This window comes from Oenanthe melanoleuca, chromosome 11 (genome assembly GCF_029582105.1).
Source record: "Oenanthe melanoleuca isolate GR-GAL-2019-014 chromosome 11, OMel1.0, whole genome shotgun sequence".
Taxonomy (NCBI): domain Eukaryota; kingdom Metazoa; phylum Chordata; class Aves; order Passeriformes; family Muscicapidae; genus Oenanthe; species Oenanthe melanoleuca.
Genome location: NC_079345.1, coordinates 3,324,235 through 3,341,314, shown reverse-complemented (window position 1 = coordinate 3,341,314; position 17,080 = coordinate 3,324,235). Strand labels below are relative to the sequence as shown.

Sequence of the window (17,080 nt, the reverse complement as noted above, 5' to 3'; positions counted from 1 at the left end):
TGCCTGTCATCTAAAATCAACTTGTTCCTCTTGTGTTGGAACATCCCTGTGAATAATCCACTGCAGTTTCTCTGGTTTGAATCATAAGGTCAGTAGCAAGATAAGCCCAAGAGATTAATCCCAGCCAGGTCAGCCCAGCTGTGCCTGGGATGTTCAGCTGTGCTTTTCTGCACTCCAGCTGTGCAGGAGGGAGGGGAGCAGCCCTGCACCAAGGCTCCCAACGCCTGCAGGGAGCTGCAGAGCTCTGCAGGTGCCTGGTTTGGGTGTCCAGGTGGGAGATGGGGCAGGGCTGGAAATGTCCCCAGGCTCCCAGTGGCACAGGGCTGGCCCTGGTGGATGGCCATTCACTGAGCTTTGCCTCATCACAGGGACATGGGGGCCTTGGCAAGATTGAAGGAATGGGGTAATGAAGGCTGAAAGTCTGATTAGAAACTAATTTAGTCCTTGGTTAATCTCAGTGTTTAAATGCAGACCCGAAATTCAGCGTGGGGATCAAGAGGGTCTCACACACAGGTGTGTGCACACCTGCCCTTTGTGACCTATGGGATTCACTGGCCACACTCACCCCATCTAAGGGTACAACTGTACAAAACCATCCAGTCTGTCCCTAAAGGAGCATTGCTGACCTCTCCAAAGCCCTGTTGCTTCCTCCTGGCTGGACATCCCAAAAGGGGCATCTTCCATTCCAGTCAGGAAACCATTCCCACTCTTCCCTGGCAATCATTCCCTTCATTCTTTACTATTTATACCTTTGGACACTTCTGAGCTATCATCACATTTTCAAGAAGTCTATTTTTTTGTCTTTCTTCCAGAGAAACCATCACCATTCAACAAAAATTATAACACCAAAGCTTTTTGGTATGACCAGTAAGCTTGAGCTTTTTTTATTCCTCGTTTTTATTTTAAATAATTATATGAAAAAGAAGTTAGAAGACTTTTGCTGTCTAGTATGATATGTTTACAGTCTGCAGACCACAACTGCATTTCAAGCAAATGCTCTTGCAAACAGTATGTGTTTTATACAAAGCAGTGCAATTTGTTAGGTACAGATTGATCGTCTGGCTACAGGCAAACTTTGAAAGCTGTCACATACAGCAGTTTTATTTTAAGCTTGTTACTGGCTTTAAATACAGAACTCAGATTTGTATCTGTGTGCCTGGTGGATGAGCTGTGCATAACCACACTGGTGTGTAGCCCTGAAAGAATGTGTCCTAACGCCTGGCTCAGGATGTTCATTGCAAAAAACACTGGAAACTCAAAGGCAAATAAAATAACAAGTGTGCTTGCGCCAACAGAAGCTGATTTGTTTGTTACTCATCCAGTATCAGGTATCCAGCAAGATGCATGAGTGGTAGAGGCAAAGTTTATTCTTAGTAGCCATAGAGAAGAATGAGCATTTATCACTGAATAAACTGACTTTCTACATTCTCCCAAACTCTAGCTCCATGGGGATTTTTTGGAGCTGGCTGTGTTGGCTTGGCTGCTGCTTATACCTATGCCAGGAGAGGGGATAGCACTGTAACCTATGGTGTTGCTGTGCTTTGTGCATTTTGCTGACACATATGTGCATGTTCCTGTCAGGGGTTTTGGGAACACCCCATGCCAGGCTCAGCTCCCTGTATGGATTTATCTGATGGGAGATGCCAGGCTCATTCCCTGTGTGGATTTATCTGACTGGGGACTCCAGGCTCCATTCCCTATATGGATTTATCTGATGGAGGATGCCAGACTCAGTTCCCTGTGTGGATGTATTTGATGGGGATGCCAGGCTCAGTTGCCTGTGTGGATTTATCTGATGGAGGATGCCAGGCTCAGATCCTTGTCTGGATGTGTTTGATTGTGACTCCAGCCTCAGTTCCCTGTGTAGATGTATTTGATGGAGGACTCTAGGCTCAGTTCCCTGTGTAGATGAGTCTGATTGTGATTCCAGCCTCAGTTACCTGTCTGGATGTATTTGATGGGGATGCCAGCCTCAGTTCCCTGTGTAGATGTATGTGATGGAGGACTCTAGGCTCAGTTCCCTGTGTAGATGAGTCTGATTGTGACTGCAGGCTCAGTTCCCTGTCTGGATGTATTTGATGGGAATGCCAGGCTCAGTTCCCTGTGTAGATGAGTCTGATTGTGACTCCAGCCTCAGTTCCCTGTGTAGATGTACTTGATGGGGGATGCCAGCCTCAGTTCCCTGTGTAGATGAGTCTGATTGTGATTCCAGCCTCAGTTACCTGTCTGGATGGGTTTGATTGTACTCCAGCCTCAGTTCCCTATGTAGATGTATTTGATGGGGGACTCCAGGCTCAGTTCCCTGTCTGGATGGGTTTGATTGTGCCTGCAGGCTCAGTTGCCCGTGTAGATGTACTTGATGGGGGATGCCTGTCCCTCCAGCCCCAGGCTGTCAGTCTCGTTGAAGGTGTCACTTTCCCTGGAGCAGTTGCCGTCCTTGGCCCGGCTCAGCCGCGACTGCAGCCGCTCGTGCTCCTTGCGCAGCTCGGAGTAGGAGTGGGAGAAGGTGTGGAAGATGGAGGTGGCGGGGAAGGACATGATGAGGATGCCGCTGAGGATGCTGCTGAGGGCCACCATCTGCCCCGGCACGCTGCGCGGCACCATGTCCCCGTAGCCCACGGTGGTCATGGAGATGATGGCCCACCAGTAGGAGGCGGGGATGCTGGTGAACTCCAGCACCCTGCCCGACTCGTTCTCGGCCAGGTAGACCAGCGGGGAGAAGAGGGTGACGGCCACGCAGAGGAAGAGCAGCAGCAGGCCGAACTCGCGGGTGCACTTGCGCACGGTGAGCCCCAGGGTCTGCAGGCCCAGCGAGTGCCGCGCCAGCCGCATCACGTACAGGATGCGCAGGGCCCGCAGCACCCGCAGCACCAGCCCCACCTTCTCCAGGTACGTGCTGCTGCTCGGCCTGTCCTCCTCCTCGCCCGCCTCGTCCTCCGAGAAGATGAGGGAGGCGTAGTACGGGGAGATGGCCACGAAGTCGATGATGTTCAGGGGGCCTTTGAAGAACTGACACTTGCTCCTGGCCTGGATGAAGCGCAGGCAGAACTCCAGGGAGAACCAGGCCACGCAGACGGTCTCGATGACGAAGATGTAATAGCACTTCTGGGAACACTCGCCCTGCCACAGAACAGGGAGGGGATAAACAAGAACAGTCTGTCAGCCAGCGTGGGGTGCTGGTGAAAGCCAGGGAAAGATGCAGCTTGGGTTGTGTTTGCTCTCCCTTGCACGGGAGAACGACAAACGCTTATTTTTTTAAGTTTCAAAAGGGGGACTTGTAGGTACTGTGAAGAGTTAGAGAGAAAGAAGCTTGAGTCTTTCTCAAGCCACTCAAAGGAAAACAGAAGAGAAAGAATTAATAACAGAGACTAGCACCTGCTGTTGGCACAGGACATGAGAGATGTGATGTTTGGGTGAAAGCGTGTTTGCAAGGGGTGTTACCTTCCTTGGACCAATCAGTGTGTCTCTATCCTCAACTCCATGATCTAGTCTATATAAGTGTGATTGCTTCCATAATAAATTGCTTTTCCTCTGCCTCTGAGGGAAGTTGTGTGTGGCTGTATTCTTTCACTGCTCCTAGCTCTATAGCAACAAACCAGCATCCAAAAACACCAACATGGCCCTGCCTGAGTCACTGGTACCAGAATAATCAAACCCCAGCTCACAGGGAGTGTGGCAGCTGTGCTTCAGCTGTGTGCAGAGAATTTTGAGCACATGAAATAGCTGAACAAACAGATCTACCTGCCTGCCTCCTTTCACTGTGCTGCTTCTTCCAACCTACTTGAATGAAACCTGTATAGAGCCTGGCATGCAGGCTGTAAGTCCTGAATACTTCCCAATTTCTGCTGCACAAGCAGTAACAAGTCATTCTGTGCTATGGAATTGGCCAGCAGAGGTTCCCCCTCAGGAGTGTGTTTCACCCTGCCCAGCCCTCAGAACAATTCAGCTCTGTAGCACCACTTGGGGATTTTTCCTTTCTGCACAACAAGCTGTCGAGTCCATATTTTACCCCTAAAATGGAACACCACAAATAAGGCCTGGCCCTGGCAGGGCTCTGCAGGCAGGGTCAGGCTGTGGCTCCATTTGCAGTCCATGCTGGAGTGCAGTGATGTTTGCAGAGCTGCTGACTGGGCTGGATGAGATTGCCTGCAATCAGCACTTGTGTTGTGACTGCTCACTCCTCCTGAGCCCTCAGTTCTGTACAGTGCAGCCTGGGCTCTGCACAGACCTCACTCCAGAGATGTGGCCTCTCAATTATTCATTGCTCCCATCAAGATTTACTTAATTTTTTGTTAGCTGGGCTGAATTTCCAGTACATCTGTTATTTATTTGCCTTTGGACATTTGCTGGTGACATTGCTCTCAGATCATCATGGGGTTTTCCCTATCCCTTCCTTAGAAAATAGAAGAAAAGAAGTTTAGTTTGCTGGAAGGTTTAGCTATTAAAATGTAGGGTGTCTTTTTAACTGAGCAGGAAATGTCAAGGTGTAGCAATATAGAGACTGTTTTGGAGATTTTTAATTCTTGCCACCCTCAGTGACCTCAGTATTCCCTATGGAAATTTATATTTACTTAGTGAAGGCAATTTATGCTGTCAGCATAATGAGAACACACTCATTGACTTCACATTGGGAGATGGATGTCATCCCAAGAGTTTGTATGTGAATGTTTTATATATTAGGAACATTTGTATATATTATGGAATGCACCTGACTTGACTTATGTAGAATATCCCTCTAATGTCAGTCTCTTCAAACATTCTTCATTCTTTTGAATATCTTGTTCAAAAGCAGCAAATATTGAAGGAAGGGAGGGTGGGGGGATTTCAATTTTTTTTTTTGCCACCACATTCCCATTAGTTACTTTCAGTGTGGCCCAAATACCCTGATCCATTAAAGGCTTTTTTTGCCTAAATGTCCAATAAAGGAATCTCTTTATGACACAATAACTTCTCTACAATTCCTCTTTCTGAACAAACCAGACACATTTGGATATTCTGGTATTCAGCACCTGCCAACACAAACCACTACAAAGTCCCTCCCTTGACCTCACCATTAACTAAAGTAGAATTTTGGGGTTTTATTCCCAGATCTTTGAGTCAAATTTTCACTGAGCTCTTTCTCCTCCTGCTGCAGTTGGTGGAGTGGGAGCTCTAAAAGCTGCAGGCTGGTGTTGATTGTGAGCAAGAGGGGGAGATGAGGTTTTATTATAACTGACCACAGCATATTTTGGGAGGGCTTTTTCAACAAAACCATCTGACATCAATCTGTACTCAGCCTGTCACTGACTGATGGGAGAACAGTTTGGACAGGCCCAGCAGTGAGTATGTAACTCTTTATCCTTTATTCATCCTGCAGATTTACTTTTCAACAATGCAAGAATTTATCAGGATTTATGGAACTTGCCTCCAGCAGAAATTCAACAACCTATGATATAAATGTAATAAAATGAGTCCCTGGTATTGATCTTCTGTACGAAATGAGCATTTGGCTCAGCAATGAATGAAACAATATTTTGTGTAAAAAGATATTTACTGAGCCTGGTGCCTGAAATATTGAGTGGTTTCTTAGATTTATAAACTATCTCAAAGAAGCAAAGGAGTTGTTTCAAACTCCTCTACCACCAGAGATAGTCAAAAATTCAAGCCTCCTTTTAATTATCCCCCTCTGGTGTGTGAGAGTGGCTTATTTGCCATGTTCTCTTATGTGCTGGAGTTTATGATGTTACAGTGAGATTGCTCATTTTAGGATATTTCTGTTAAATTCTATTTAAATAGGAAAAAAAAAAAAAGTAGGTTCATAATAAAATAGAAGAACAGAAGTACTGATTCCAGTTAACCCAGTTCCCTCAACAGCCAGAGGAAACAGGTGCCCAAGGCAACTCTCCTGGCTTTTGTTTTCCACTCACAGAATCCCAGAATGGTTTGGGTAGAAGGGACCTTAAAGACCAGGTTGCTCCAAGCCCTGTCCAACCTGGCCTTGGATTCTTCCAGGGATGGGGTAGCAAAAAAGAAATTTATTCACTAATTGTGAATTCCAGTTATGTGCCATTCACAAGATAAAAAGAGATAAATTTCCCAGCCTCTTAGCTTGCCAGGAAACATTAATTAAAGTGTGATGACATCTGGGATAACAAACAAAATCAGATCCCAGAGTCGTGCAGCACTAGCTTAACTTACAACAGGTATAAATCTCATCTAGTGAAAATAATACCTTTACATGCATCAATAATTCTAGTTATGCCTAGGGAGACTGAATCAGAATTTCTCTTGAAGAACATATCTCTCTTCTATCCATGCTGGTTTCCAGATGCTGCTCACTTTTTTAATGTGTTCTACACAAGGAAAAATTTTATTATCATTGATTAACTGTGTGATACCACCAAGGAACTATTCTTGCTCCTTCAGGGTCTGCTCTGTGCTCTTCAATGGTGCCCCACCTGTCTGCACTCTAAGACAACTGGCGATTTAAAATATACTTTGGAAAACTTGTTCTGGTGCACCAATGAATTTCCACTGCCAGAGATTTACCCCACTGCCTTTTGCAGTGGGTATTTACCCTTCATTCCCTCATTCTGAAGTACAGTGAGGAGAGAAATCTGTGCTGCAGCTGTGTGAGGATAAAACTGGTTTGGTACCAACTTTCTGTCCTGGGTGTGATTGACTCTAAGTGGAAGTTTATTGGCAGCAATCTGAGCCTGTTTTCTGTGGTGTGTAATTTGGGGTTTCCCACAATCTATAAACCTCTGGGAGGTAAAACAAGCAAAGCTACAGCATTTCCTGTGATCTCCTTCCTGTGCTTGCCAGGGGACCCTGCTCAGGATGGTGTCAGTGATTCTGGGTGTTTCTTGTGTCAAATGATCTATTCCCAAGTTAAATAGCAAAAATTCCTCCAATGCTTGTAGAACACTTTGCTGATAAGCACAGCTTGATCAGTATCTGGATTATTTCAGAATCATGTCTTATTTCCAGAGCCTTAGAGTAGAAATCAATACCTCAGCACAAGGTATGGATGCTGCTTACACAGCACACTTGTGAGAAAGGAATCTCTTTATGAAGCCAAGCTGATAAAAGTCCTTGAACCCAGCTAGAAGTCATGACTGAACCCCTGCATGCAAACACTGTTATTCCCAGGGCATGTTTATGGCAGGCAGCTGGCTCATCATCATAAAACAAATGAGCTGAAAGGATCTGAGCCCTGTTCCCAGCCAGCTGCACAGTGATCACTCCCAAGGAAAGGCTGTCCTGGTGCTCTGTGACCCACCCCTAATGGAGCCAGAGCCAGGGAAGGAGCTCAGCCAGCACGTGCTCCATCCCATTGGAGTCCCTGAACACAGGACCTGCACCTTCCTATCCCTCTGCAGGGGAAGGACAGGCTGCAGAATGTCACTGCTCACAGCAGGAGCGTGCCTGGCTGTGTGGCTGGTGCAAGGGCAAGGTTAAAATTTGCTAAATTTGTCCTGGCAGTGCAGGTTTTGTTTGGTTGCTGCTCAGGTCCTTCCTGTGATGCTCACACTGCTCTGTGGGCAGAGGCCAGCGTCCACCAGAGTGGCAGCAGATGGGATCAGCCTGTCCTGTGGTGCCTGACCTGCCTTCTGCCAGCCTGGGCTGTCCAGCACTTATCCCAGCCAGACTGCTCTTCCTGCAGCCTGGCCCTTTGGCAAAACCAGCCAGCCCTCTAGGTGCAGGATTGAGATGCAAACCTGGCAGGAATTTCCCTCTCTAAGCCCAGGGTTGCCATTTCCTGGGTGGGGGGCTGTTTTCCAGCCTTTTGCATTTCTCACACCTGGGCAGGGCATCCTGGTATCAGCTTCTCCCTGAGCAACTCCCTCTGTGTGAAAAGTACAAACTAATGGGATGGTGAAAAAACAAGCTTTGGTTCTTGCCCTTGCCTGCCCACAGAGCCAAGGCAGTGGGGATCCAGGAGAGGCTGCAAGGCTAGAGGAGGGTTAGGAAGGAGCAGAGGCAGGACAAGACCTGGGCAGAGGGAACTGAGTGACCCAGCTGGCTCTGAGCTGTTCTTATCCCGTTGGCAGCAGGAAATGAGCAGATCCAGGGCAGAAATTTGGCTGTGCAGGGGTGGCTTGGCTGGGAGGTTGGTGCCAGTCCATGTCCCTGCATACCTGAGCCCCGGGACCTGCAGTGCTGCAGGCACTGCTGAATCACCGCGGCCGCACTGAATCGTTAAACCACGCTCTGCTGATCGAATGATGGGGAGGGAGAGCCTGAAAACCCTGTGCTATGGATCACATCAGCACTTGGATTTATGGTTTCAGCCCCATGCAATAAAATCAGAAGGTTACAGCCTGCTGAGAAAGACTCTAACCTGATTTAGGGAATGATGAGCTTGTTAAAGCAGTGCTGCATATTCTGAGAACACAATGAGCTCCCACTTGTTCTACTTGATGGGAAAGAAGCCTGGACTTAGGAAAACAATTACCACAACTACAACATTTGAGGGAACTAAACTAATATTGGCATTGTATTAATGTGGACATTAGAAAGAGCAGAGAAAGTAATTAATGCTCTGTGTCCAACAAATAATTATCCCATCTGAGACAGAAGTGTACCTAAAATAAAATGTTACAATTCACTTTCAAACTTGGGTCTTTAGTCTGCAAACACTGTGAGAGTCAGTCTGAATAATCTGAATTTGATTTAAACCAGTTGGTGACACCAAAGTGTGGGTATTAGAATGATGTGAAGGAGTAAACTCTTTCTTGTTTTTCTAGTATGGAATCTTACAGACAATTTTGTAACTGTGAAGAGCAGTATAGTCAAAATGACAAGGAATTCATCTGGACTTGGGAGGATAACCTTCAACTGACAGTTTTGCTGTTGGTCAAAGCATTTTGCCTGTTACTGTGTCTTTATTTCTTTTCTCACTGTGTTGTTAATTCTTCAGAGCAGAAATTCCTTCTTACTATAACTCTGGAGTCCAGGGGTTCCCAAATATGCTTGAATCTGTTTTAAGGGAAGATACTGGTGCTAATGAGAGGTGTTGACACTGTGGGAAGGAACTTGCAGGATAGTTTCAAAAGGAGCTTTCCAGAGGTGGAATACCTCCATGAAAGGGAACACAAATCCTCCCGAGCATTTATTAAACACCCACCTGTGCTGAACAGGCTTTTGTAACTATTACAGCCCTGACAGCAGCAAGAGGGGAAAGAAATCCTGATTCCCAGTGAGGGACACACGTGCTGGCCCAGTGCACAGCTGTTGGTGCCCTGCCCAGTGCAGAACAGCTGGAACAGCTGGAACAGCTGGGTGTCCCCCAGGATGGCGTGCAAAGCTTGCAGCCTTGGCACTGCTGGGACACAGCCAAAAGGGGATGAACATAAGGCAAACTAATAATGTCTAATTGTGCTTCCTGAACCCTGACACCCTCTGGAGAGGCAGGCAGGATCCATTCCCTCCCTGAGGGTCAGGAGTTTGTGCAGACATTTATTTGGGGTGAGCCAGGGCACAGATGGTCAGCACTGGCCACCCCCACAGTGCCTTTTTTGGATTCAGTGATATGAACTTTATCAGTGCTGTGCATCACAGACTCAGTGCTGAATCAGGCAATTCTGGGTGTGGATACCTGGGGAATGATCACTGATAATGTGGGACTCTGAAATCAGGTTCCTAACACAGCTGTGCAGTTTCAAGGTCAAAGCTCCTGGTTTTTCTGACCTCAAAAAAAAGCAGATCCCATAAAGCAATAATTTACAAATATATATCAAAAATCCCAGGCTTGAATATTCTGATTTCTGTTTTTAAATGGCTTCTTATTAAACCTTTCTTCAATCATTATTAATTTATCTAATTTAGCCCATGGAGCACACAAATTAGCTGGGTTCTACTATGCTGAGTACACCTAGACCAGGAGGTTTTTGGTGCTCCAGTGAAGCACATTTTCCTACATTCCTTGCTGATCAAAACGGTCAGAAAAAATCAGAATTGCACTGGGTGTTTGCACAGTTTAAGAGAGGGATTGTCTGCAGAAAATGACCTGAGAAGAACCCAGAATAAAGTGCTTGAGCAGATGCAATAAAGCCAAAGCACATCCAGCTTTATTTTGTTCCAAATAATTTCAAGTCATATGTATATAGCTGTATATTTATAGATAGGCATGTACACATGTGCCTTTATAGTCTTACACTTTAAATGAGCATCACATTTTCTTTCTCTTCACAGTAAGGCAAATAAATTGGGTTTTTTCCTCCTGTAAAGTAAAATTATTCCAGTTTTTAAAAAAACTTGTTTCTTGGCAGTTTCCCCCAGTGTGCAAGCCAAATATTCTTTAGAGTCATACAGAAAACTTCAGCAACATCAAGCATTAAAAAACTAATTGGGACCTCCAGAATAATGGTGTAGAATTAAAAATAAAATAAATAAAAGTGGTTCTATATATTAAGTACTGGGTTCTCCTCATCTGTTCATGTTTTCTGGATTCTGAGTGCAACCAGAGACTAGAAACTTACTCTTTTAAAAGGAATTTGATTTTCACATAATCAAATTATGCTAAGAAAAGAAGCTTTTAAAAAAAATGAGTATTCTGTGTTTCAGGATGGAACCTTCACATGAAACAGTGGTTGCAGCTCATGATGATTTTTGTTTCATTGAGTCCTATAAAATACCTAAAGCAATTCCAAGCTTCTCAAAGCCAGTTAAGAGCAAACACAAAAATTAGCAGTAACAAGGTCAGGGAATGGAAATGTCTGGGGGTTTTCTTCCCCCTGACCTTAATTTGCTGCCTCCTGAAGCACAGACCTTGCTGCAGCCTTTCTGCAGAGTCATTTCTCAGGAGGATGCCAATTTTAGGGACTCATTGAACAAAATATCTCGTCCTAAGGAAAGTCCCAAGAGTCCTTCAAAGTGTTCTCCCTCTCCAGATCTTTCTGCACTGGTTTTATCCCATAACTTTCTGCTCTAATGATGTTTTGTTTTTTTTTTTCCTTTGGGTTGGGTGTGCTGAGCAGAGGCTGTTCCAGTGACCCCTCTTAGATCCTGACTGTAACTCTTGTGTGGGACTGGGACTTTCAGGGGTTTTGATAGGTCTGTCCTGTCCCTAGTGGGATGATCTGAATCTCTTCATTTGAGGGTAATGCTGGTGAATTTTGTCACTTCAGCTTTCCTACCCTGTTTGGTCTCCAGATTTGCAGTTCTCTCAAGCTGCCTGTTCAGATCAATAACAGATTTCCTCAACTCTAAATAAGCTTTTTTTTCTATCTCTACATGCCTTGATTACTGCATGCTGATGATATTAAATCTGCTTTTTTACCAAAGACAGTTTGAGCTCCATAAAGAACTGATGCAAATATCATGGACAAGGATAAATTCCCCCTGGAGAACGTGATAATTCTGTTGTTTTATTCCTAAATAACACAACCTTGTTACTGATGACTCCTCTTTCCTTTGCCTCATAAATGATAAAACCTTTTGTATATTTATTTCATGGTCAGACCCAAACCTGAGCTCACCAGAGCTGTTCCTTTTCTACTCCACATTTTCACTGAACTTTTTGCTCACCCTTTACCTGGGACTGTTCTCTCTGGGTTGGGATTCACACCATGTGCATATAAAATACAAACTTACAGATTTGCCTAAATCTCTGTGTTTTTCTTTCATGAGGAGGTTCCTAAATGGCATTTGGAGTATTATGGGGTGTGAGCATGGTGCTGCCTGTAGCAGCTCCTCCTTCATTTCGCGTTCAGCCGCATTCCCGGCTCTCGGCTCCCATCCCCTCTGCTGCCCCTGGCGATGCTCCTTCCCTCCCCTCTGGTTGCCAGGGTGACTGCCAGGGTTTCCCTGATGCAGATGCTCCCTCCTGGCTCCCTTCCATCCCTCTCCCGGAGACAGAGCAGAGTTTTCGCTTTCCCCTCCCAGGGAGGACTCCAGGCTGCTCTCCTCCCTCCTGAGCACACCTGGCTCAGCAGCTGCTGGAAGGAAAAGGGATCTGCTGTGCCTGCAGGGTGGGAGCAGCAGCCTCTGAGCCAAGTGAGTCCAGTGCAAGTCACCTTGCATTATTTTTACTTTCTTTTTGTGACTCTGATCCTTCTTGGGCTGCTGTCCAGCCAGTTTTCACTCTCTTAATGTGGCTGTGATGAGGAGGAACAGGACCCTAGAGTGGTACATATGCAGCAGAAGTAAAGCCTTTTTTGTCTGTTTTTCAGGATGGGTAGTATGGATAAATTCAATTTCCAGTGTTAGTGACATTGGAAAATGGATCCTTGCAGTACTTTTAAGGACATTTACCTCAGAGCTTTTGCCAAGCTTTAACTCAGAATTGAACAAACCTCGCGAGAGGGCATCTCTGAATTCAGGTGTGGAATTTCAGCTTGTTCAGAAACTTTGTGAAGGAATTTGACTGTTTCCTGTCACTGAGCAAACAGATATCAAATAATCTTCATGTTCCACCCAAAAATTTCAGGTCCTGGATGCCTGTCTCAGGTGCAGGTAAATGTGGCACCATTTTGGAATCAGTTTCTGAGGTCAGTGAACAGTTCTGAGTTACAAATCAACAGAGAGTTGATTTTATTAAGTATGACTCAGCTGCAGCCAAGAATCCTAATTTTAGTCAATTTACTTCATGGAGTTATTTGTCCAGCTCTAGTTTAAATGCTCTTTTGAGATCCCAGCAAGGAAATCTCAGTTGTTGCAGGCTAAGAATTTGGGGATGGAAATTTAGGGATGCCAAAACTGCTTGTTAGCAGTTCAGATTCTCTGCTTTTCCACAAAGCATGAGCATTTTGTCTCATATACTCCCCTGTGTTTCCTGTGGCAGGACATCACATAATTCAAAGAACAGGGCTTTTAATACTCTGTATTCTGGGGCACAATGACAAAGTGCATTAGGCTGCTGCTGTAAGCATAAATTATGGGATGTTTCCAAATATTTGGACAAATGTGGTTCTTTCCTCAAGTTCATTCTTCATCCTCTCCCCTGCACTTGAAACAATCCATCTTTTGAGCTTGTTTCAGTGCAGTTTTCTTGTTTTTAAAATGCTGATATGTATGCAAATCTCTAAGTAGTAATGGCATCCTTGTTTCATGGGAAAGCCAGGAACAGCAGCTTCACTGCAGCTCCCAGACACACTTATAACCCTCAGCATGCTTTTCTTTCTGACTTAGTAAATTATTTTTAAAACACACAACCCCTTATGAGCTCTGCTCATGTGCTGGTTCTATTGCACGAGATTTATTTATCAATATTTTCCTGCAGTGGTTGGGAAATGGAGATAAAAAGCATCAAGCCACTTCCATTAACAAAGTTAGTAGGAAGCACTTGCTGGAGCAGAGTTTGTGATGTTTGTACATCGAGCTGGAAGAAGGATGTTCTATATTTGAAGTACTTCCTTGGAAGAAGCACTGGAACAGTGTTAGCAGCTTTTCCTGTGAACACAGTTTTTCCTTTTTTTCAGCTAAAAAGTAATAGCTGAGGAAGGCTGCAAGAGCAGCAGGCTTATTCCTGACAGGTTAGAGCCCTCTTGAGCAAATGGAAGTTAATAGTTAATATTCAAGGGGTTAAAATGGAACAGGGAATGATCTTGGATTTCAGCCTCCTGTGCAATCCTCTGTTTTATCCAAAGACATCAAATCAGGACATATTTTAACCAAGACAAGGCTGCTTTGACCAATGGCTTGAGCAGTAAAATAGATACAGATTTTTGTAGTGTGCACACCAGGCTGTGCTATAAATATAAAAATGACTTTATTCATCCATATATGACACTCTAAGGAGTTTCTTATCTTACAGCAGGGGTTGGGGCAGGGGGTTCATTTGACACAGATTTCCTCAGCACTTTTGGAAGGGCAATTTGCAGATGAAGTGCAGGATTCATTACAGAGATTAGTCAAGGTTATGTGATGAATTTGGATGCTGCCACATCTGAAATAACTTTGGATTCTTACTTTTCCTCTGGTCTATTATTACAAAAATAAATCTCTTAAATGCTGAAATATTTACAGCAGTGTTACAGAGAAGATCCTTCATGTGTGATACAGGCTTGATTTATTTGCCCTGAATTAATGTGGGTGAATTCTTTGGGAAGGGTTTAAATGCAGTTAGCAGTTCAGATAGAATTTGGTATTGCTCCTACAACATGTACATATATATGGGGCAAATACAGAATTCTCTTAGCATGGAATTGTGATTTTTGGAGGCACAGCTTTTATGTATCAGTGTGTGCAAAAATACTTCCTCTGCCTCTCATCCTTCAATCTTTATGCAAATACTGAAATGTAACATATGAAAATTAATGAATATTTCTCCCTCTTTAAGCATCTGAAAGTTTTATCACAAGGGAAGATACCCAGCTGTTTTAAAAGCAAAGATATCAGAGGGAAATATTTCTGTAGCTGATGTGTCCAAAGGAGAGATTGCCTGCAACTAGAGAGTGAAGCATCTTGAAAACTCCACAATGTCAGTTTGAGAGACTCAGTGCTAACAAGTTAATCTTACACTGGCAGCAGCTTCTCAAGAAGGAAAACCACTCTATACTGGAGAGCTCTGTCCAAAAGCTTTCTTGTATTTTCGCTAAAAATCAGTATAATATTAGTTCCCATTATTCTTAACATGATATCACTTGAAAGTAATAGATCTAATCTGAGCCCTTGCTGAGTTTCCTGTCACACACTGTGCCATTAACCTGTGGTTAGACCAGTTAGGAAGGACTGACTTACCCTGTCCTCCTCAGCTCTCAAGTCTGGCATTGTGCTCACGCAAAGGCTGATGGCTGTGGTGGCCACAAAGAGGATGGAGAGACAAGCAAAGACTTTGCCTGGCAGTCCTGACTGGGGATTCTCCACCATGTCTCTGAGTCTGTTCATGAACTGCCCAAACCTGGTTTTCTCATCCAGGACACACGACGCCTCCTTGCTCCTGCGGAGCTCCTCTTCCTTGCGCACCTCGGCCAGCTCCTGCAGCTTCTGGAACAGCTTCCGAAAGCAGCAGTTCTCCAGGTTGGACTCCTCAATGCCCCAGTACCTCAGCTCCTCCTGGAAAGACAAGGCACACATGTCTCTCAGCAGCATCAGCTTCCCCGCCGCCAGGAAGCTGACAATCATCCCGAAAGCGTTGGGGTTCCTGTCGAAGAAGAACTCGTGCGTGTCTTCGTCGTAGTCGTCACACAGCTGGATGATTTCCTCGTAGCTGCTGCAGAGCTTTAGTTTGCTCAGTCTGGTCAGGGGAAACTCGTCCAGAGTACTCCAAGGCAGCAGGTACTTGATGCCTCCAACGTTGATCATGATCTCTGTCTTGAGATCGGCTGCAGACACTTGGTCAGGGCGGTAAATCCTCCTGGCTCGCTGGTAATGGACCCCCTTGACAGAAGGGGTTTCCACGCAGATGGGAAAGAGGTGGCTCAAGGAATTGCAGGAATTGTAGCTAATGTTGCTATAGTCTTGGTCACTGCCTCTGGAGAGAATAGGCATCTCTGGGAGTTCTCACCGGGACATCCAGAGCGGCATCAGAGCAGGGGGATCTGTCAGCCAGAAGACAGGGAGGAGGAGAAAACATAGCAGAGGTTACTGCAGGGGAAAAGGTGCTTCCAGCCACTTTCCTCAGTCACCAAATTGATGGGCGCCTGTTTGGTAAGTAAAAGTCACCTCTGTGCTTCCTCCTGACGCCTGCAGCCCGTGAATGAGCTTTGCTTTGCAGCCTCATTGGTTGTCTGGCAACATCGGCACGGAGCTACAGCCTCATTCATAATTAGCACCGAGCCTGCAAACCCGAGCGGGAGCGCCCCGGGCTCTTCTCGAGCAGCTCTGGCCACCCCCGACATCGTCATTGTTATTGTTTTATTGTTATTGCCATTGTCCTTGCGCTTCGCTTTATTTCTACCAACCCTTAACCACGCGCTAACTCAACTAAGCTGCTTAATAGTCATTAGAGACAGAGTGGTTAATTACCTGCCGTCAAGTGGGTGCGAAGTTCTAATTGCTTTAACTGGACTGCTCAGACTGCGATTCCTCTGCCTGTCGCCCGAATCTCGGGGGGATTGCGAGGATTAGCCGGGAGAGGTTTACGAAACGCCTCGAGTGGGAAAGTTCTGTCTAAAGGATGGTTGTTCTGATCAGCTCAGAACTGACACTGCAAATTGCTGAGAAGTTACAGGGGAAGCTTTGCCCACCGCGGGGAAAACTTTGTTAGGCAGGCAGAAAGTGTTTGTGTTTTAGAAAGTGTTTGTGTTTTAGAAAGTGTTTGTGTTTTAGAAAGTATTTGTGTTTGCAGAAAGCGTTTGCTCAGCCCGGAGCGATCGGGACCATCCCCGCCTCCTTCCAGGACAAACCCCTGGGTTTGCCCCTAGCCCCTAGAGATTCGAAACCACTTCTTTTAGCCCATATCAGCGAGGTGCTACCAGTGCAAGGAAAGTTTGGCGGGGTGACTTACCAGCTCCGGGAGGCAGGCTGCCCCCGGGCGATGCTCACATTCCGCACTCGGAGCCGCGGCCGGCGGCAGCTCCCGGGGGCACCGGCCAGCATCGATTACACGGAAAATCCCTGGAGAACTCTGCAGCTGCCTTCTGTCCCTTCCCTCTCCCTCCTTCTCGTCTTTCCTGGCAGGGGAGAGCAGCCGTGCGTGTTGCTGTAACATATGTCGTGCTAAGGGATGCTCAGCAGAGGTGTCCTGGGGGGCAGCTCCTCTCCGCGGGTTTCCAGGTGGGAGATGCTGAAGGAGAGCTGGTGGATCCCGTCCTCTCCCTGTCTCTCCTCTCTTCCCCCGGGACTGTCAATGTTGTCCTGGAAGAGGAGGGGAGAGGGAAGGGGGAAGGGCTTAGCAATAATCTCTCCAGCATCCCTCCGTGTATCCAGCAGGCAGCAGGCAGCAACTGGGTAAGAACATGGAGTACAAGTTCCCGGCTAATGAGGTTTAATAATCAGTAAATTCTGGCAAATCTACTTAATAAAACAATTTCAGTCTCTATTAACTCCTTCCATCATAGTCATGCTACAGTCGCTTGGTCTGGGGAAACCACTTACATCTCTCAGCAGCAATTTCCATGACCTGCATCCCTCCTAAAACCGGGATTTGCTCCTTAATATTCCTAGATGGAAAGGGGAAATTGTAGTGTCCATGGATGCTGTGCCTCAGCATTCC

The 17,080-nt window shown here is 45.8% G+C and overlaps 1 protein-coding gene across 2 annotated transcripts; it reads right to left on the bottom strand.

Moving 5' to 3' along the window:
* Nucleotides 1–857: 857 nt before the first annotated feature.
* Nucleotides 858–16,704, bottom strand: KCNG4 (potassium voltage-gated channel modifier subfamily G member 4). Of its 2 annotated transcripts, XR_008841391.1 has the most exons (4): nt 16,373–16,704; nt 14,665–15,464; nt 1,941–3,120; nt 858–1,859 (listed from the first exon to the last, which is right to left on the bottom strand). XR_008841391.1 is itself a non-coding variant. In XM_056500757.1 (3 exons), exons 2-3 carry the CDS (start codon nt 15,412–15,414, stop codon nt 2,335–2,337), a joined length of 1,536 nt encoding a protein of 511 aa, XP_056356732.1. In that variant the 5' UTR covers nt 15,415–15,464; nt 16,373–16,704; the 3' UTR covers nt 858–2,334. The 2 variants fall into 2 exon arrangements, 1 of the variants encoding a protein (XP_056356732.1); XM_056500757.1 differs by having other exon boundaries at nt 858–3,120.
* Between the last annotated feature and the right edge of the window lie 376 nt (nt 16,705–17,080).